The 22,494-nt window shown below is 43.8% G+C and overlaps 1 protein-coding gene across 2 annotated transcripts in view; it reads right to left on the reverse strand.

Annotated features, from left to right (window-relative positions):
• Positions 1–11,177: 11,177 nt before the first annotated feature.
• Positions 11,178–22,494, reverse strand: part of RELT (RELT TNF receptor) — a 28,104-nt gene continuing 16,787 nt past the window's right edge. For both annotated transcript variants that reach the window (XM_073661284.1, XM_073661283.1), the window contains exons 6-11: positions 21,774–22,028; positions 20,979–21,053; positions 20,741–20,822; positions 19,870–20,100; positions 18,146–18,326; positions 11,178–14,466 (exon numbers count right to left, since the gene is read on the reverse strand). In XM_073661284.1, coding sequence (XP_073517385.1) covers positions 14,455–14,466; positions 18,146–18,326; positions 19,870–20,100; positions 20,741–20,822; positions 20,979–21,053; positions 21,774–22,028 — 836 coding nt within the window. In that variant the 3' untranslated portion in view covers positions 11,178–14,454. The remainder of the gene's footprint in view (positions 14,467–18,145; positions 18,327–19,869; positions 20,101–20,740; positions 20,823–20,978; positions 21,054–21,773; positions 22,029–22,494) is intronic.

Consider the following 22,494-nt stretch of genomic DNA (forward strand, 5'->3'; position numbering starts at 1 on the left):
ATAAATCAACCAAAAAACATTGTAGAAAACAAACCACACCTGGATTGATGGGAAAAAAAAACAAGACGAATACATATAAAATAGAGTTTAAAAAAGGTGCAAATTAAAAGAATGAAGAGCAAATGAAAAACTGGCAAAAAAAAAAAACAATAACTAGACAAAAAAAAGTTTGCAAATGCAATAATGAATTGGGCAAAGGCTTCGTTCATTTTAGCTTTTTGCTTTTCACACAAAGCAGAGTTTAGCGGCATCTGATGGACCCCTGTGACTTGTGATGGACTCCTGGGCGAGCTGGGATTTGCAGACAGTATACCTGTTAACATGTGACACATTGTAATCAATAGGCCTCCATCTGGCGCCAGTAAACGCTTCAATAGGTCGCTTTTTTATGGCCCCATTGAACTACAAGTAAAAAAATAGATTTAGATCGGTAATTTCCACCAAAATCAACTCCCAACTGGTAGGAAATTTATTTTTTTTATGTTCAGCTCTAAATCAATTATATAAATAGATATATTGATACTATATTATCGTAATATTACTTTTTCACTTATTCACCTCTTTGGTTATTCTCCATAGCTCCACAAGGGGGCAGCAAATACTTTTCCTTACTGTCAAAGCGCTTAATGGAAAGATTCACAATTCTGTAAAGCAGGGGTGCACAACCTCTTCTCTTTTTTTTTTTTTTGTCTGAGGGCCATGTTATCATCTTTCTTCTGCTTTAAGGGACCGCAGTAAAACTTAAGCTGCTTTCTGTCGTACTAATATGGCATTGATGCTCAAGCAGCGGCTAAATAATTAAATTCTCATATATATTTAAGTGTAGAATTGCTCATTATTCCCCAGCTGCTGCTGTTCAGGTACTATTCTATGAAGTGGTAGGCACATCACTTACATATCAGACAAACACACACCGTTCACATACCAGACAAATGCAGCACACACACCGCTCACATATCAGACAAATGCAGCACACACACCGCTCACATATCAGACAAATGCAGCACACACACCGCTCACATATCAGACAAATGCAGCACACACACCGCTCACATATCAGACAAATGCAGCACACAAACCGCTCACATATCAGACAAATGCAGCACACACACCGCTCACATATCAGACAAATGCAGCACACACACCGCTCACATATCAGACAAATGCAGCACACACACCGCTCACATATCAGACAAATGCAGCACACACACCACTCACATATCAGACAAATGCAGCATACACACCGCTCACATATCAGACAAATGCAGCACACACACCACTCACATATCAGACAAATGCAGCACACACACCGCTCACATATCAGACAAATGCAGCACACACACCGCTCACATATCAGACAAATGCAGCACACACACCGCTCACATATCAGACAAATGCAGCACACACACCACTCACATATCAGACAAATGCAGCATACACACCGCTCACATATCAGACAAATGCAGCACACACACCGCTCACATATCAGACAAATGCAGCACACACACCGCTCACATATCAGACAAATGCAGCACACACACCGCTCACATATCAGACAAATGCAGCACACACACCGCTCACATATCAGACAAATGCAGCACACACACCACTCACATATCAAACAAATGCAGCACACACACCGCTCACATATCAGACAAATGCAGCACACACACCGTTCACATATCAGACAAATGCAGCACACACACCGCTCACATATCAGACAAATGCAGCACACACACCGCTCACATATCAAACAAATGCAGCACACACACCTCTTACATATCAGACAAATGCAGCACACACCTCTCACATGTCAGACAAATGCAGCACACACACCTCTCACAAATCAGACGTATACAACACACACACTGCTCACATATCCGACACATGCAGCACACAAACCGCTTACATATTAGACAAATGCAGCACACACACCGCTCACATATCAGACAAATGCAGCACACACACCGCTCACATATCAAACAAATGCAGCACACACACCGCTCACATATCAGACAAATGCAGCACACACACCGCTCACATATCAGACAAATGCAGCACACACACCGCTCACATATCAGACAAATGCAGCACACACACCGCTCACATATCAAACAAATGCAGCACACACACCTCTTACATATCAGACAAATGCAGCACACTCACCACTCACATGTCAGACAAATGCAGCACACACACCTCTCACAAATCAGACGTATACAACACACACACTGCTCACATATCCGACACATGCAGCACACAAACCGCTTACATATTAGACAAATGCTACACACACCGCTCACATATCAGACACAAGCAGCACACATACTGCTCACATATCGACACACATACTGCTCATATATCGACACACATACTGCTCACATATCGACACACATACTGCTCACATATCGACACACACACACTGCTCACATATCGACACACATACTGCTCACATATCAGATACATGCAGCACACACTGCTCACATGTCAGACACATTCAGCATACACACACTGCTCACATATCAGGCACATACAGCACACACCGCTCACATATCAGACACGTACAGCACACACCGCTCACATATCAGACACGTGCAGCACACACCGCTCACATATCAGACACGTGCAGCACACATACACTGCTCACATATCAGACACATACAGCACACACACCGCTCACATGTCAGACACATGCAGCACACACCACTCACATATCAGACCCATGCAGCACACATACACTGCTCACATATCAGACACATGCAGCACACACTGCTCACATATTAGACACGTGCAGCACACACCGCTCACATATTAGACACATGCAGCACACACCGCTCACATATCAGACACATGCAGCACACACCGCTCACATATTAGACACATGCAGCACACACCGCTCACATATTAGACACATGCAGCACACACCGCTCACATATTAGACACATGCAGCACACACACCGTTCTCATATTAGACACATGCAGCATACACACACTGCTCACATATCAGGCACATACAGCACACACCGCTCACATATCAGACACGTACAGCACACACCGCTCACATATCAGACACGTGCAGCACACACCGCTCACATATCAGACACGTGCAGCACACATACACTGCTCACATATCAGACACATACAGCACACACACCGCTCACATGTCAGACACATGCAGCACACACCACTCACATATCAGACCCATGCAGCACACATACACTGCTCACATATCAGACACATACAGCACACACACCTCTTACATATCAGACAAATGCAGCACACACACTGCTCACATATCAGACGTATACAACACACACACTGCTCACATATCCGACACATGCAGCACACAAACCGCTTACATATTAGACAAATGCTACACACACCGCTCACATATCAGACACAAGCAGCACACATACTGCTCACATATCGACACACATACTGCTCATATATCGACACACATACTGCTCACATATCGACACACATATCGACACACATACTGCTCACATATCGACACACATACTGCTCACATATCAGATACATGCAGCACACACTGCTCACATGTCAGACACATTCAGCACACACACTTACTGCTCACATATCAGACACATACAGCTGATGCCTTATGTTTTAATCAGTGTTAGATTGGATAGATATTGATCAAATTATGTACATCAAGAATTACAAACATCACTTAAATGGGTTGTCCACTACTCTGACAACCCCTTCTCAATTGCTTTATTCCCCCGTATAAAACAAAAATAATATCTGGTGCCGGTGCCGTTCCAGTGACGTTGGTGCCCGGTTTCCCAGGACTTGCATGCTGTCATTATGTCATGTGAGCCCTGCAGCCAGTCAGCGGCTGCTTCACTCTCACTTCCTTTGGATGTAACTGACATGCAGAAGATGTCGTCAGCGCATTAGCAGTTCTCTCTTCTCCCGGACGTCAGTTTCGCCTGAAGGAAGTGAGAGTGTAGCAGTCAATGATTGGCTGCAGGGCTCACACAGCATAACAACATCAGGAGACCCGGCGCCAACGTTGCTGGAATGGGGCCAGCAATAGAGGTGATTATAGGTCGTTCTTATTTTACATTGGGGAACATAGCAATTGAAAAGGGGCTGTTAGAGTAGTTGACGACCCCTTTAAGGCCCTTTTACACTTGCCAATAATCAGGACTTCTTTCTTCCTATCGGCAAGTCTAAACAGGATACCCAAATTGCTCATCCGTCAGGTAAAATGATTTCTAAAGGGTTTGTCCGGTCTCAGAAGTAAAGTCTCCCGAATCATGACAATATGTGGTGCACACGCTATCACGATTCCCCTGTATTCCCTGTGCAGGTGGGTGGTCTTTTCCGGCTTGTTTCAATGGAAGAGAATAAAGAGAAGCCGGATGAGACTAGTCAGTGCGTCACCGCCAGTATACAAATTTCACGCATGGCGGCATGTGACTATTTACCCTCTTTGGGAATACAGGGGAATCAAGAGGAGCAAATAAATTCGAGTGGAATTGAATTCTACTCGAATTTTACAAATATTCGCATCTACAAAATGTGGATTTTTCGTAATTCACTTTTGCACGGATTGAGCAAAAACGCAGCTGCGGGCTGCTATTTTTCTGAACCATAGAAGGCCATCTTAAAAAAAACCTCGTACTCCTATGATTCATATATGGTGGGAGTGTTCTGAAATTAAACAATTTTTGGAGAAGGTATTTGACAATTACCAACATATATCACAGGAAACAGAGTATTGGGGTCTCCTCAAATAGCCCTTCTGTCAATCCTCCCTTCTTCAATAGGTGTACAAAAGAAAGATTTACTTTGATTTTGCTTAACAGCGGCACGGATGGGAACTCCACGGTTTTGGAAACTTAAACACCCCCCCCCCCCCTAACATACTAGAATGGTACAAGGAAATGGTGAATCTATGTAGAATGGAAGAACTGTCTGCGGAATGTAATGGAACCAATGATAAAGGAAATGGTGAATCTATGTAGAATGGAAGAACTGTCTGCGGAATGTAATGGAACCAATGATAAAGGAAATGGTGAATCTATGTAGAATGGAAGAACTGTCTGCGGAATGTAATGGAACCAATGATACATTTAGAAGGGTTTGGAGCGGATGGATTCTGTTTCAGGACTCACCTGATTTTCATAGCTTATTCTAATAGTTCCAACAGATGCTTGCAATTGGGTTCATAATTAGTCACTTGGACGTAAGGACCTCCACCCCCCTGCCCCTCTCCCTTGACCCTCTGTCTTTTCTTTTCTTCTCGCTTTTCTCCCTCCTTTTTCTTTTTTTTCTTCTTATATAGGCTTTTCAGATACAATATAGAAATTGCCTCAACATATGATCCTCTTATAGGCGGTTATCTTATAAACATTATATTGTTCAATGGTTATTTGAAAAAAGTGACCCCATTTGAACTTTGGACATTTTTTTTTTTTTATATGTCTTTTTTGTTTTATTTTCTTCAAAGTCGAATACAATCCAATATATTTTTCTTGATCTGCAAAATGATTAATAATTAATGCTTAATTAATAATAATAATTTTATTATTTATATAGCGCCAACATATTCCGCAGCACTTTACAATTAAGTAGGGAAATATACAGACAATTGTAAACAATACAATGTATCACATTTCAACAGTTACAGGAGGAGTGATGGTCCGGCTGCTCGCAAGCTTACAATCTATATGGAAATGGGGGGGGGGGACACAATAGGTAGAACATGGTCATCAGCCAGTATCCGTCTAAGAGCAGTTACCCTGTGGTATTTGGTGCATGGAGGACGTGGACACTGATGAATACGCAGGGGCAGATTAAGATTAACATTTAGGAGGGAACAGGGGAGAGTTAGGTTGGTGAGTTGAGGTGGCAGGTTTGTCTAAACAGATGTGTTTTTAAAGCACGTTTGAAGACATGAGGGCTAGATATTAGTCGGATCGTTTGGGGCAGTGCATTCCAGAAAACTGGGGCGGCACGAGAGAAGTCTTGGAGACGGAGGTGTGAGGTTCGGATTAAGGAGGATGTCAGTCTTAGATCAGTTGCAGAACGGAGGGCACGGAAGGGGCGATACACAGAAATGAGGGATGAGATGTAGGGTTGGTGCAGAACTGTGGAGAGCTTGGTGGGTCAGAGAGATGAGTTTGTATTGTATTCTGTGGTGAATGGGTAACCAGTGCAATGACTGGCACAGGGTAGAGGCGCCGGTGAAGCGGCTGGACAGAAATACGACCCTGACTGCTGCATTCAGAATGGACTGGAGAGGAGAGAGATTGTTCATAGGGAGACCGATTAGAAGATAGTTGCAGTAGTCCAGATGAGAGTGAATAAGAGCGACAGTATGAGTTTTTGCAGTATCAAAAGTGAGAAAAGGTCGGATTCTGGAGATGTTTTTAAGGTGCAGGTGACATGAGCGAGTGATTGAATATGGAGAATAAAGGAAAGTTGTGTGTCAAATATGACTCCAAGACAGCGAGCTTGCTGCTTGGGGGTTATGGTGGCGCCACCCAAGGAAATTGAAAAGTCAGGTGTTAGTAGGTTAGTAGAGGGAGGAAAAATAAGGAGTTCAGTTTTTGAGAGATTCAGTTTCAGATAGAGCGAGGACATGATGTTAGAGACAGCAGAAAGAAAATCACTGGTATTTTGTATTAGGGTAGGGGTGATGTCAGGTGAAGAGGTGTATAGTTGGGTGTCATCAGCATAAATATGATACTGTAAACCAAATCTGCCGATGGTTTGTCCAATGGCGGCCGTATACAAGGAGAAGAGGAGGGGGCCTAGGACTGATCCTTGTGGAACCCCGATAGTAAGGGGACGAGGAGAGGAAGAGGAGCCGGCAAAAGATACAGTGAAGGAGCGGTCAGAGAGGTACGAGGAGAACCAGGAGAGAACAGTGTCCTTGAGGCCGATAGAGCGGAGCATAGTGAGGATTTGCTGATGATCCACAGTGTCAAAAGCGGCAGAGAGATCCAGGAGAATCAGCAGGGAGTAGTGACCATTAGAGACTTTAGTGAGGGCAGATTCAGTAGTGTGAGAGAAGTGGAAACCGGATTGTAAAGGGTCAAGAAGAGTTATCTGCGAGATAGCGGATTAGACGGGAATGGACCAAGCGTTCCAGGAGTTTAAAGATGAAGGGAAGATTAGAGACCGGTCTGTAGTTAGCAGCGCAGATCTTGTCCAGGGATGGCTTTTTAAGTAAAGGGGTTATGACGACATGTTTGAATGAAGAGGGAAAGATACCCGAAGAAATAGAGAGGTTAAATATTTTAGTTAGGTGGGTAGTGACAGCTGGGGAAAGGGACTGAAGGAGATATGAGGGAATAGGGTCACTGTTGCAGGTTGTAGGGCGAGAAGAACCGAGGAGTCTGGTGACTTCTTCTCCTGTGACCGGTTTGAAGATGGAAAGTGAACTTGAGGGTTGCGAGGGAAGAGGATCCAGACTCTGAGGGGATTGTGCAAGAATGTCTTGATGGATGTGATTGATTTTTTGTAGGAAATAAGTGGCCAGATCGTCAGCACTTAGGTTGGTGACGGGGAATCTGTACTTTAGGGCTCAGGAGGGAGTGGAAGGTTTCAAAGAGTCGTTTAGGATTATTGGCTACAGATGTGATGAGAGTGGTAAAGTAGACTTGTTTAGCCAGATGGAGAGCAGAGTTATAAGTTTTGAGCATGAACTTATAGCGGATGAAGTCTTCTGCCGAAAGTGATTTTCTCCACAGACGCTCAGCGCACCTTGAGCAGCGCTGGAGACAGCGTGTTTGTATCGTGTGCCAGGGCTGCCGTCTATGCCGGGTCATTCTGCGTGTAGCACGTGCTGCTTCATCCAGGGCATTCTGTGTGTAGCAGGTGCGGCTTCATCCAGAGCACTCCGCGTGTAGCAGGTGCTGCTTCATCCAGGGCACTCCGCGTGTAGCAGGTGCTGCTTCATCCAGGGCACTCTGCGAAGTGTTGTTATAGTGTGACAGTGCTGACTCTGGGCAGGAGAGCGAGATGTTGGGGGGCTAAAGATGGCTGTAGATTGTTCATAAGCTGCTGGGTATTGATGGCACGTAGATTTCTGTGTGTATGGTAAGTGGGGGTTAGTCATTGTGAACGGGTTATAGGGTTTCTAGATGATTTTGACCGATTCATTAACTTAACCTTTTTTTAAAAAAGTCTAATTTTTGTGTGCAAATGTATTCCAGTGCCCCCCAACCCCCATGCAGTGATTTACGTACACCTGCATTTTTGGAGGGTTTTTTTTTTTTTTTTGCGTAAATATGGCAGCATGTGATTTTGGTGCCAAAAAGTTGCAAAAATGGTTAAGGACAAAAATCAAAGAGCATTTTTCGTTTTGCATCAACCATGTACGCCATTTTAAAGGATTTGGTACAAAAAAAGAAAAAGTGACTTAAAAATTACAGCCCAATTTATTGTTTTTTTTTTTCTTTTAATTTTGTACAAATTCCAAATTATATGTTATTCATATGGAACTCGAAGGAATTATCCCTCCAGGTGCAGAAAGAAAAAAATAAAATAGCCTTAACTTTAGATGTCAGGACTGTTAGGGAAAAATCTGCTGCAAATACTGGAGTTTTGACAGGAAAAACGTTGCATAAAAATATGTGCATTTTTTTTTTAATGTTTTCTTTTTTTCCCCCTCCATTCGAGCAGGTGAAAAAATGCTGCAAAAAAAAGCAGAAAGATTTGACACGTGAAACAGACTCAAAACTGCAAGGAAAAAATAAGCAGCGTGTGCATGAGACTTTAGATATCGCATTTACTTTGCTGGAACTGTAATATGGTGCATTTTTTTTTTGCAGCAAAAGCGCAATGTGTGAACATACCCTTACTCGGATGCCATTCAGTTGTACAAGTCATATTATATACATTTTACCAAGAGCAAATGCACACTCCTTTGTCTTCAGGTGGATAAACGGGAGCCTGTCCATATAGTAATGTGAACATGGCACTGCACCATAACTTTTCATTGCCCGGAGATAATAGCGCATTACCGGGGTATCTAAGGGCTGCGGTTTCAGACCTGGTCATGTGATATTTCTTCTTTATGAACCAGTTGTTGTTGGAGCTTTAGTTCAGACCATGGTTAGCTTCGTACCGGCATTTTTTTACGTCACGTGATGGATCCAGCTCTGTCATTAATCAGCGGCTTGTGACAAACTATCGGCTGTAATGGGGATAACTTTGTGATTCTATTGTAATTGGACAAAACGTGACCTTATTGTAGTGGAAAAGTGAAAAATGCAGCAGACGGAAGACGGAGCCGAATGAATCAGACTTGTGGAATGAGGATTTCGTTCTGTTGGAAGGAAAATGTAGGTGTGAACCTCAGAGAATTTGCCACAGTTCCTGGTAGAAGTTTTCCCAGATACATCAGAGGAGGAAACTTTACAAGTTAAGGAAGGGTGGGAGGTGGGGAAGTTTTAAAGGGTCACTGAGCTATAGGACATCGGTAGCACGGGAGGTTATAGAGGGCATGCTCTCCGGCAGCACGGGAGGTTATAGCGGGCATGCTCTCCGGCTGCACGGGAGGTTATAGCGGGCATGCTCTCCGGCAGCACGGGAGGTTATAGCGGGCATGCTCTCCGGCAGCACGGGAGGTTATAGCGGGCATGCTCTCCGGCTGCACGGGAGGTTATAGCGGGCATGCTCTCCGGCAGCACGGGAGGTTATAGCGGGCATGCTCTCCGGCAGCACGGGAGGTTATAGCGGGCATGCTCTCCGGCAGCACGGGAGGTTATAGCGGGCATGCTCTCCGGCAGCACGGGAGGTTATAGCGGGCATGCTCTCCGGCAGCACGGGAGGTTATAGAGGGCATGCTCTCCGGCTGCACGGGAGGTTATAGCGGGCATGCTCTCCGGCAGCACGGGAGGTTATAGCGGGCATGCTCTCCGGCAGCACGGGAGGTTATAGCGGGCATGCTCTCCGGCAGCACGGGAGGTTATAGAGGGCATGCTCTCCGGCTGCACGGGAGGTTATAGCGGGCATGCTCTCCGGCAGCACGGGAGGTTATAGCGGGCATGCTCTCCGGCAGCACGGGAGGTTATAGCGGGCATGCTCTCCGGCTGCACGGGAGGTTATAGCGGGCATGCTCTCCGGCTGCACGGGAGGTTATAGCGGGCATGCTCTCCGGCTGCACGGGAGGTTATAGCGGGCATGCTCTCCGGCTGCACGGGAGGTTATAGCGGGCATGCTCTCCGGCAGCACGGGAGGTTATAGCGGGCATGCTCTCCGGCTGCACGGGAGGTTATAGAGGGCATGCTCTCCGGCTGCACGGGAGGTTATAGCGGGCATGCTCTCCTGCAGCTCGGGAGGTTATAGCGGGCATGCTCTCCGGCAGCACGGGAGGTTATAGCGGGCATGCTCTCCGGCAGCACGGGAGGTTATAGCGGGCATGCTCTCCGGCAGCACGGGAGGTTATAGCGGGCATGCTCTCCGGCAGCACGGGAGGTTATAGCGGGCATGCTCTCCGGCAGCACGGGAGGTTATAGCGGGCATGCTCTCCGGCTGCACGGGAGGTTATAGCGGGCATGCTCTCCGGCTGCACGGGAGGTTATAGCGGGCATGCTCTCCGGCAACACGGGAGGTTATAGCGGGCATGCTCTCCGGCAGCTCGGGAGGTTATAGCGGGCATGCTCTCCGGCAACACGGGAGGTTATAGCGGGCATGCTCTCAGTAATGTGCAGGTCTCGGCTTACCTTGCCCTCAGGACATATCCCACTACTTTTCTGCCTTTAGTCAGTACACTTTTCTGCTCTTCAGCAGCACTACGAGCCTAAATTTAATTAGTTTTGGGAATTCCCTTAAAAAAAAAAAAAAAAAAAAGTTACATTTACATAATTTTGCAGATTGTGACTAATGAACCGACTGTAGATATAACAAGTTGTTATAACACTAACATAGTCCAATAATTATCCTGGAACAGAACAGTCGTATCCTCAGCAGCACATGTACCGCTTACATGGAAGATGATGTGCTGCCGGCAAACATGTCACGCGGTATGCTGGGTTTACACGGACCAGTGATCGGCAGCAAACATCCTCCGGAGCGCTCGTTCAGCCAAATGTCGACGACCCAAGTGAAAAAAAAGCTTTTAGAAAATATTACAGGACAGGCTGAAATCTAACATATCACCGTCAAATAAGTGAGTGTTCACACCAGAGTCCCAGTTTAAGTTAAAGTTTATTTAAAGAAAAAAAAAAAAAGGTTCAAAATTAACAAAAAACACAAACTCAAAATGTGACCAAGGACAAGTGATGTGTTAATGATGCTGGAATTTAATCAGGGGCCTGCATAAAAAAAACATAGTATACATTATACACAGTAAGAGAATGTCCTTGTCCCTCATGGGGCGCACAAGTTATCTGCTAATACATGCAGCCTGTCTTTGTTAATCAGCTATAGATTAAGAATGCAGAATGGAAGAGAAAATATATGTATAAAAAACAAAAAATAAAAAGCCAACTGAAAAGTACGGCCGGTCCAAATCAATGGGTCCCGCTCTCACCACCAGTTTACAGATAGAGCCCGATTCATCATTTCCAATTCCATTTTTTTTTTTTTTTTTTTGAAAAATCAAAAATGCTCAAAAAAAAACCTCAAGGAAGACGATTTAGCTCAGAAAGTCGCAATCAATAAATTAGCAGCAAACAAATCACACCTGCACTGTGCAACTTAAATTAATTTGATGCAAGTCAAAAACAGAGTAAAAAACCCCAAATATAATAATGTATCAAACAATCCTGTACATATTACACTTGTGAAATTCCATATTCCAATGGTTTGCAAAACTATTCTATAGACATCCCTCATTAGGCCTCATTCAGACGTCAGCACTCGCACCTATGACAGTCTAGGGGGCTGTTAACATTTTCGATTTTTTTTTCCTCGGGCCGAATTGACTTGTGAATGAGGTCTTATGAGTGCAAGCTCTGGAGTGTAAGGGAATGAAAACATTTCTGCTGCAAATTACTGAGGTGTCAGCAGGAAAACAGTCTAAAATACGCTCAGTTTTGTTGAGTCATTTATTAGAATAGATGAAAAATGCTGAAAGAATTTACATGAAACTGCTTCAAATCCGAAAGGAGAAAAAAACCAAAAACAGCCAACAACAAAAAAGACAAAGGATGAAAGAGCAATAAATACTTAACGTGAGCAGATTCCCTAATCCCCAGACAGGTAACGTGACCGGGACTCAACTTTTAAATGTAGATTAATTCCAGTAGATGCCGAAATGGGATCAAAAGGTGAAGCTTTAGATTGACAGAATTAAGCCCATCACATAACTTTTTGGATACATGCGCCAAAGGACTCCTATTTTGGGGCGATAGTACAAGGGTATTTAAAACACAACACAGTACAGCGCTGCCAAGATGACAGCCTGGCCCTATATCTGGTACAATGAGTAACTCTCCTGCCATTCCCTGTACCGAGACCATCACCTCGTGACTGCGGAGGCTTCCCAGCATAAGATCGGCTACATCGCGTCCTCCGCCTCAATCACCGGGAAAGTGAACGCTTTCCAGTACGGATAACTCAAGAGGTTGTTCCAAATTTCCTGGGCTAAAGTTAAAAACTTAGCAGCAAAAGTTTAAAAAAAATATATATAGAAGTTTTAATAAGTTATTAATAAAAATAAATAAATAAAAAAGGACCAGAGATTATAAAGATCAGAGTCTGGGAAAAAATGTAATGTAATGGTCTGGGATGGCTAAAAAAAAAAAAAAACCCTACACACGGTCTACCCGCTACTAAGAGAGAGCTCAGCACGAGCCCACAAAGTAGGCGACGCCGATGTTCACAGAGCGAGGCAAAAAAAAGTTATTGCACAAGAATGAGCGTGCTGCGGCCACGACTATCCGCACGCAGAGCGGTCAGCTACATGTGGATGATAAGTGCATGATAAGGGCGCCAGCGCAGCATTCACATCACATCAGCTTCATAGGTCATTATAAACTGAGCACAGTTCCCACTGCAGTGCCATCCTCCATCGCTGGACGTGCACTAGTCCTGGATATGTGATTAGCTGAAGACTGGGTGGATGGAAAATGTGCTGCCAGAGACCCTCCATAAGCAGCAGCCTGTAGAGGACCAGAGGGGTTAGCTATTTTAGGAACCAACGCAAAAATAGAATTAGAAAATTTTTTATAAAAATGGAAGAAATACCGGGAGATCTCCAGGAGGAGGAAGATTTATGAAATGTGCAAATAAAACCCAGATGACAGTGTATCAGAAAAACAGGTAACGAATAACATTCTGCCTACCTGAAGCCACCACTAGAGGGAGCCTATTATACTGTGTATACGATGCCTGCAGACACCACTAGAGTGAGCCTAGTATACTGTCTATAAGATGCCTACAGACACCACTAGAGGGAGCCCAGTATACTATCTATATGATTCCTGCAGACACCACTAGAGGGAGCCATTATATTATCTATACGATGCCTGCAGACACCACTAGACTGAGCCAATGATACTGTCTATGTAATGCTTGTAGACGCCACTAGAGGGAGCCTATTATAATATCTATATGATGCCTGCAGACACCATTATATGGAGCCCATGATACTGTATGCGTTGCCTGCAGACACCACTAGAGGGAGCCTATTCTAACCACCATAAATTAAAAAGAAAAAAAAACACACACAAAAAAATAATTAATGTGCCAGCTTAAAGTAATACTGCAAGTTATCAGAATATTCTGTCGTGATATTAATATCTGATATAGCACCTAGAAGTCAGGAAATCTAAGGCTTTTCTGCAAAACTAAAAGCGCAGGCATCACAATTTCTAGTTGGCAAGTTACATGACCTATACCCTACGGATGCATCTACCACCCCATTAATGTAACTACAGTTTGCATAATTTATTACTCGCCCTCCATTGTTTGACGCCCCCTGGTCACTCAGAGGATCGCAGTTATTGCTCAGGCCTGGTTTCCTCCAGATTAGTATTAAAAATATGATTTTAGAATTATTATTTTTTTTTTAAATATGTAAAGTAGCAGCAACAAAAGTCTGTAGCGTTTAAAGATGGAGGATGGACACCAGGGGGCGCCGCTCCTCTCCAATCTTGAATACCTCGATTTTCATATTCCCTGAATCTAAAAAGTCCTTGATAAAAAGGTCACCGATAAAGTCTCTTATTATTAAAAAATAAATAATCTATATTACTAAACTGCCGCTCGACCTCCAGACACCGTCCACCACATTAGTCTCGCACAAATGCCCCGATTCGCATTGGTTTCCTATCACAAGAGGTTTTATGGTATATTGTCCTTGGAAAAATAGGCGTGATATGCAGCAATGGAGGCGCTGTAGAGACGGGTCGCTGCCGTATTCCACACTTTTGCTGCCTTGTCGGCCCTCGCGGGACCAGCAGGAGGACCCTCCCGCCACAGCTTGGATTGTTGCAGGTGAATGGCTGGGCTGGTGGGACGGCGGAGTCAGATAACATCCTGAAAAAGGTAAAGAAAAATTACATATTTACAGACGAGCATTGCAGAATAAAGAAGATACATTTGTCCTTAAAGTCTTCATTTGTTTTTTTTAATCTACCATCACTGCTAGTTGGAATGGAAAAAGTTGAATGGGGAAAAGGAGGGGAATAAATGGGAAAAACGTATCTAAATCCCAAAAGGTTTGGAATCTTGTCCTATGGATTGTTACAATGTATCAGTGCGATCTAGTGCAGCTTCCACAGCAAAACTTGCTTTTTTCCCCTCCTCCTACAAGCTTTTAGGCTAGGGTTACACTAGTCATCAGATACAGATGTAAAAGAAAAAAAAAAAGTTTTCCCCTAGAACGCTAATATATATATATATATATATATATATATATATATATATATATATATATATATATATATATATATATATATATATATATATATATATATATATATATATATATATATATATATATATATAAGATAATATGTGAAATAGTGCAATGCCAATAATCTACAATTCTCTAGAACAGGCGCCGGTTTATCGTAGGACCAACACATCGTTAGTAAACCCGCACGTTTCTGCCGTCAGCTGATGCCGCTCTGACTATTAAGGGTCGCAGCTCATCGTGCGACCATCACCAATAGAGGTCTTAGAAGACACTGACTGTAAATATAATCATTATTACACCGTCACTCCCTTTTATAAGCAGACGCTTAATTTAACATTTAGATGTAACATGAATTCCTCTGAATTCCTGGCGGGTGGGGGAGTTGATGGATTTGTCCTTTAATTTTGGGGGTGGTTCTCTCACAAGTCGGTGTCATCTCAGCTGCACAGAGCGGTGATACATTCTGCAGGGGAACCGGTTCTAGAAGGATCAGCAGCTTTCATTTGCCTGAAGCAATTTCCGTACAGGTGACAATAGTCAGTCACGTCCATTACTCACTGCAGTCACCGGAGTCATCAGACGCCTCGTATTACACCGGCACCAAATCCGGGACTTACATGAGTTTCAGGTCACATTCCAAGGTCTACAAGATCCTCCATATACTGCGCCGCACATGCTCCATATTACTATACTGCGCCACACATCCCCCATATTACTATACTGCGCCACACATCCCCCATATTACTATACTGCGCCACATATCCCCCATATACTATACTGCGCCACACATCCCCCATATACTATACTGCGCCACACATCCCCCATATACTATACTGCGCCACACATCCTCCATATACTATACTGCGCCACACATCCTCCATATACTATACTGCGCCACACATCCTCCATATTACTATACTGCGCCACACATCCCCCATATACTATACTGCGCCACACATCCCCCATATACTATACTGCGCCACACATCCCCCATATACTATACTGCGCCACACATCCCCCATATACTATACTGCGCCACACATCCCCCATATACTATACTGCGCCACACATCCCCCATATACTATACTGCGCCACACATCCCCCATATACTATACTGCGCCACACATCCCCCATATACTATACTGCGCCACACATCCCCCATATACTATACTGCGCCACACATCCCCCATATACTATACTGCGCCACACATCCCCCATATACTATACTGCGCCACACATCCCCCATATACTATACTGCGCCACACATCCCCCATATACTATACTGCGCCACACATCCCCCATATACTATACTGCGCCACACATCCCCCATATACTATACTGCGCCACACATCCCCCATATACTATACTGCGCCACACATCCCCCATATACTATACTGCGCCACACATCCCCCATATACTATACTGCGCCACACATCCCCCATATACTATACTGCGCCACACATCCCCCATATACTATACTGCGCCACACATCCTCCATATACTATACTGCGCCACACATCCTCCATATACTATACTGCGCCACACATCCTCCATATACTATACTGCGCCACACATCCCCCATATACTATACTGCGCCACACATCCTCCATATACTATACTGCGCCACACATCCCCCATATACTATACTGCGTCACACATCCTCCATATACTGCGCCACACATCCCCCATATACTATACTGCGCCACACATCCTCCATATACTATACTGCGCCACACATCCCCCATATACTATACTGCGCCACACATCCCCCATATACTATACTGCGCCACACATCCCCCATATACTATACTGCGCCACACATCCCCCATATACTATACTGCGCCACACATCCTCCATATACTATACTGCGCCACACATCCTCCATATACTGCGCTGCACATCCCCCATATACTATACTGCGCCACACATCCTCCATATACTGCGCTGCACATCCCCCATATACTATACTGCGCCACACATCCTCCATATACTGCGCTGCACATCCTCCATATACTGCGCCACATGGGACCCATCCTCCATATACTACACCGCACATCCTCCATATACTACACCGCACATCCTCCATATACTACACCGCACATCCTCCATATACTACACCGCAAGGGACAGATCGTCTAATTTTTCAGATTTTCTGTTGCTTTGCCCAGGGATGAAGTGTGCCATCTCCATGAGATATTATTAATGAGGGCTGGAGAAATACCGGGAATAGACTCTTCTATGCTTCGGTCACCAGATTTTTGCCCTTACTTCATTCCTGCCGCTCTCCCGCGTATTCAGTTTTTAGCTCGCTTGGACTCCCAGCCTGCTCCATAGTCCGCCAGCATGTCCTCAGGTAGAACACCTCATAGTTAATGTTTTGTTAACTCATTGTTTATGTGGATCAGCGCACATGATACCTGTATAACACTTTACATCCTTACCATGTCTTAAGTCAATATGCTCGGCTGCGGGAGGTGGTTTTTTTTTTTTGCCAACCTTGGAGTGACGAGGGCTGGGAACGCATGGTGTTCTCATGGGTTCTTATTGCCTTAAACAAATTTTAGCAACTGGTTCTGTCTCACTTTATATGGATTTTCTATTTATATGAATGTATATCTTTAAATATAATTTACTATATGCTAAAGCGATCCCACGGTTTTACTGACAAGAGCCCTCTAGTCTTCTATATTTAACCTTGATAATCATTAGAACCTCTAGATAAATTCTACAATATTGTCTTTCTGGGGTTTTATCAAATTGACTACATGCTTTAGATCAGAGGACTTGGTCTAGATTATGAAATCGGGTTAGACTCCACCTGGTGTGGTGTCTTAATAGGTTTTCTGTATTCAGTTTTTTTTTTAACCTGCCACATGGTTCCAGAAATACATGGCTTTTTAGTTAATTTTACTGGTCTTTACAATGGAGTGTGGCTGATTGGATCCTCAGGGGCGTGTCCTTAGGCTGCTCCGCATAATGACCCTGTGAGCCACGCCCCCCATAATGACCCTGTGAGCCACGCCCCCCAAGAGCATAAAAATCTGCAATTAATAAAAAGTCCCATATCTCTGTATCTATATAGCGGGAGTTTTAAAAGAACAAAAAAAGTGGAACACAGAGGAGCAGCGGAAATAAAATCAGAGCAAAACAATGGCCGCTTTCGACCTTGCGGTCTTTAAAAGGAGAACACAGAGGCAGCAATGCAGCACTCCAAGCTTATGTAAAGCTATAAAGTTATATCTACTGCACTGCAAGTCCCAGCATGCTGAGAATACCTTCCGGATACAATGGTCTTACCTCCAACTTGCTGGTGTCTTCTAGACTCCGATTCTTGGCCCTGACAGTGTTAGACAGCAGCACCCTTTGTTCAGGCACATCATTTTGAGGAAGACATGGGACATCCCTGACACAGAGGTCAGAAAGGGCTTTCATCTCCGGGGGGTTTGGCTTTTGCTCTGGTATACGGGCAACACGGAACCTGATGGGTCAAACGAGCGGCGACAAAAGGAATTCCGTTAATATTGAATTGATAAATTGCATTTTATAAATTGAGACGCATTAATAAAAAGTATCTGATGTCCAGCAGCAATGCTGCAAATTAAAGGGCCTGGCTGTATGGCGTGAATAAAGGGGTCTTTAATTTGTGAGGACCATCTCCATCTTGTAAAATGATATCACTTTGGACATGCATCAGTCCGATCCTCCAGTCACACCCAAAGCTGCATTTACACTGCCAATGGGGAAACCAGAACACTTGTGTAGACCTGTAGCTGCCATTTTTGGCTTTCACAATATACTTTGTAAGTTACTAGATGTTCGGTACATTATAAAGCAGCAGAATTTTGAACGCAGCTCTGGAAATAAATTGTTTTAGTACGTATAATCCATATTCAAGAGTAATTATCTGATCGTTCTTTTTTTTTGTCAAAGGGCATTTTTTTTAGGTTATGAAAAACCACAGCTGCTTTCTTCCATGTACAGCACCACACTCATCCATAGGTTGTCTCTGGTACTGCAGCTCAGCTCCACTGGAGTGAATAGTCGCACAACATTAACCCCTTCCTGACAAGGCCATTTTCAGTCTACTTGTTTTTTTTTTTTTTCCTTCCCTTCTTCCAGGAATATAAGGGTTTTTTGTCTTTTGCAGGATGTCTTTTGAACATCACCATTGATTTTACTGGAAAGCGGGAAAAAAAAAATTCTAAGTGCTTGAAAATGGGAAAAAAAAAGTGAAATTCCACAATTGTTTTTTGGATGTTTTTTTTTTTTTACCTACTATTATGATTGCCATATGGTAAAACTGACCTGCCAATATGATTCTCCAAGTCAGGATGAATAAACAGATACCAAACATGTATAGTTTTTTTGTTTTTTTTTAATTTGGTGGAAAAAAAAAAAAAAAAAAAAAAAAAAAAAATTGGAAATTTGTAAAAAAAAATAAATAAATAAATAAAAAAGTTAAATAAATAAATAAATTTGCTTTTGTCAAAATTTTCCCAGACCCGTGATGTTTAAATTTTTTGGGATATGGGGCTGTTTTAGGGCTTATTTTTTTGCACCCTGAGCTGACGTTTTTATTGATACCAATGGAATTAATTTATTTTATATTCTGATTGGACATTTCTGAATGCAGTGATACCAAATAGGTGTATTGCTTGCTTTTTTTAATGGATAAGAAGGGGGACGACTTGAATTTATTTATTTTTCTTCATTTTTTAATGCCACTGTCAGAGATTGACAGCGATATTTAACAAATTGATAGCTGCGGGCTCCTCGGCACCCGCGGCTATTGAGGCACATGATGGCTGATTTAATCAGCCATCATGTGCAGGGAAAGATGTAAGCTCACAGTCAGGGAGTCAGCATATGACGTACCAGGATGCCCTGTCAGTAAGGGGTTAAACAACACAACCTGTGGACACAAGTGGCCCTGAGAACGCAGCCATGTCTATCCAATCCTGCACGGCGCCTTTTTTTGGTGTACATGGTGATCCAGTAATCCGTTCCTGGGATCCCCTTACCTGCCCACCGAGAGGATGGTGATCTCCCCTACAGCAGCCTTAGCGGAGGTCTTGGCACTTTTACCATTGCTGGCGGGAACCACCACGGACTGCGGAGGGGATATGACCTCGGGCCACTTCTTCTGGCTGCAGCGAGTGCAGCAGCTGCGGGACGAGGCCGGGCCCTGGATCGTGTGCAGGTGATGTTGGTGTTTGCAGAGGTTCGGCATCTGGGGCAGGAGGTGAGGTTTACTGGAAGAAAGAAGAGCAGAGTCACAAGGTCTGATAACCAAGATCAGATTCCCATGTTGAGCATTGGTCCTGGACATTTGGGTTTTTTTTTTTTTGCAAAAAGTTTATGATTTTGTGCAAAATAGATTAGCTATTCACAAATCAGGAATTGAGGGGTAGACGCCGCCGGCCGCTCTGCGACATTGCACGTATTGTGTCTAGGGTCAGATTTCAGAGGGCATGCGCAAAATTATTGCCGAGGCTCAATGACACCGGTTGGGTGGCAGTCATATAATAATGTCTCAGTAATCTGCCTCCAGGGGGGATTACAAGAAACAACATGAGCTCAATGTGACCGATTAGATCTATTTTTATCTTCATTTCATCTCTAATTCAACATACAGGAGGCGATCACGTACCAATAATGGAGATCTCATTATATGCCTGGGGGTAGTAGAGGTGAGAAATACAAACAGTGTCCTTAAAAAAGGGGTCAAAACGACTTCAAGTGATCAGTTAGTATTTCCTAAGAGAGGAAGCCCATTCATCCACTAGCCTAAAAGCAGAATATCAAACCCTGGAGGACCCATATGGTGTAATACTTTATTTCTCCTATGGGAGTGCTGTAGAAAATCTGAACTTTTTCTGCAAAGAAACTCACTTTTGAGGCGACTTGTTACCCGTTGCAGACGTCTGTTTGGCTTGATATTCCTTCAGCAGTTCTTCCAAAGCCACAGCGTTTTCTGGAAGGCAAAATTAAGATAAAAACGCAACGCTTAATATTCAATGCGAAAAATTTGGCAGATACATTAAAAAAAAGAAAACGTTAAGAGGGTGCAAAGGTGGCTAAAACAAACAAATAAATTTGGTGTTCAGCATTAGCGCCTCATTCTACAAACCTTTCTTCTCGGTGATCAGACGCACAAGGACCCCGATAGTGTCTTCATTCCCGTTCTCCTCTAACAAGATATTACCTAAGGAGGAAAGAAAAAAAAGGAGTGAATCCTTTGCAGCCGCCGCCGCCGCGCACCATCCCTCCACGTTACATCCGAAACGCTCAACTACGTGACAGACGGACGAGTCAACGGGGATTTATTAATTGTAGCATGTAATGATAGGAAGACAAAAAAAAACAATTAGTCTCCATGGAAACAACTAATCGGAGACCCCGGTGGTCGGGGGGGCGGTGGACATTAATGCAGATGGATGAGGACTAATTGGTTATTTGGGTCTTCTGGGATGAGGTCAATGTGGACAGCAGACATCGCAGCAGCGGGGGATAGAAAGACCGAGACAGACAGCAGGTTAATTAACAGGGGAGGGAGAAGCGGAGGAAATTTTTCTCAGGATCGTAATTTCCCAATCATAAATAATTTTATTTTTTATTTTTTAATTCATTGATTATGAACTTAGAGGAGACTGAATCGTAGACGAGAGGTGCTGTACAGAGGATAATTAGGATTGTTCTCAGCTCCTCGGGGGAACTTCAGCCCCATCAGGGGAACACACGCTTGTGGTTTGGCACATGCTGCAATTCCCGCTTTGACGTCATACATGTACCCAGCGAGGTACAGACATCGAGCCTCGGTTGCAACATTCACATGATTTAACTTTTAAAATGACAAAGAAAAAAAAAAAAATTGCAAAAAGTAAGACGTCAGCAGGGTCTCTGGACCTAGATCTCCGATACTCACCGTCTTTCTCCGGAGCGGGCTCTGCCTCCTCATCCACCTTCTGGGAGGTGCAGCGATAGCCCTTCTTTTTGAGGATGTTGCACAATAATATACCGGCCAGTCCCATCATGCAGAAGACGGGGACGATGGCCAGTACTGCGTACTGAGTGCCGGAGTCCTCCGGGACCCCTTTGCGTGTGCCGTTTTTGGGTGATGGCTCTTGGTTATTGGCAGCCTCTAATGTTCTTGGAGAACGGTTTCTTAGTGTTCTTTGACCTGAAGGAAAACAGAATTTGTTAGTAGAAGAAATTTTAATATTTTATTCTAAAAGTAGCTTTGAGAATAACTGCATTCCCGGGATTGAATTCCACCTGCGAGCCAGAATTACCGAGCTTCCTACAGGGTTTGTTCACGTAGTCAGGAATTTACATGTATGCCGCACCTGCGTTTAGGTTTTAAATTTATATGCTACAATTATTTTTTTTTTTACAATTTCATCCAGGCCTTTATTAAAACAGTCACACAAGTAAACTTTTATTGGGGTCACAGATGACAAAAAAAAAAAAAAAAAAAAATTTAGTTCGATAAATTTGAGCCTGTCCTTGTGCGGATCCACAGAAGAAATCAAGAGCAGCAGCCTCCAATTTCTGCCATGTGTCCTGTTGTAAATCGGAGGGGGATCCATACTGAGGGGGGATACTGAGGCATACTTAGGGGGAAATCACACTGAGGCTACAAAAAT

Source organism: Phyllobates terribilis, unplaced genomic scaffold, assembly GCF_046119375.1.
Source record: "Phyllobates terribilis strain yellow unplaced genomic scaffold, ASM4611937v1 Scaffold_2__4_contigs__length_985480577, whole genome shotgun sequence".
Taxonomy (NCBI): domain Eukaryota; kingdom Metazoa; phylum Chordata; class Amphibia; order Anura; family Dendrobatidae; genus Phyllobates; species Phyllobates terribilis.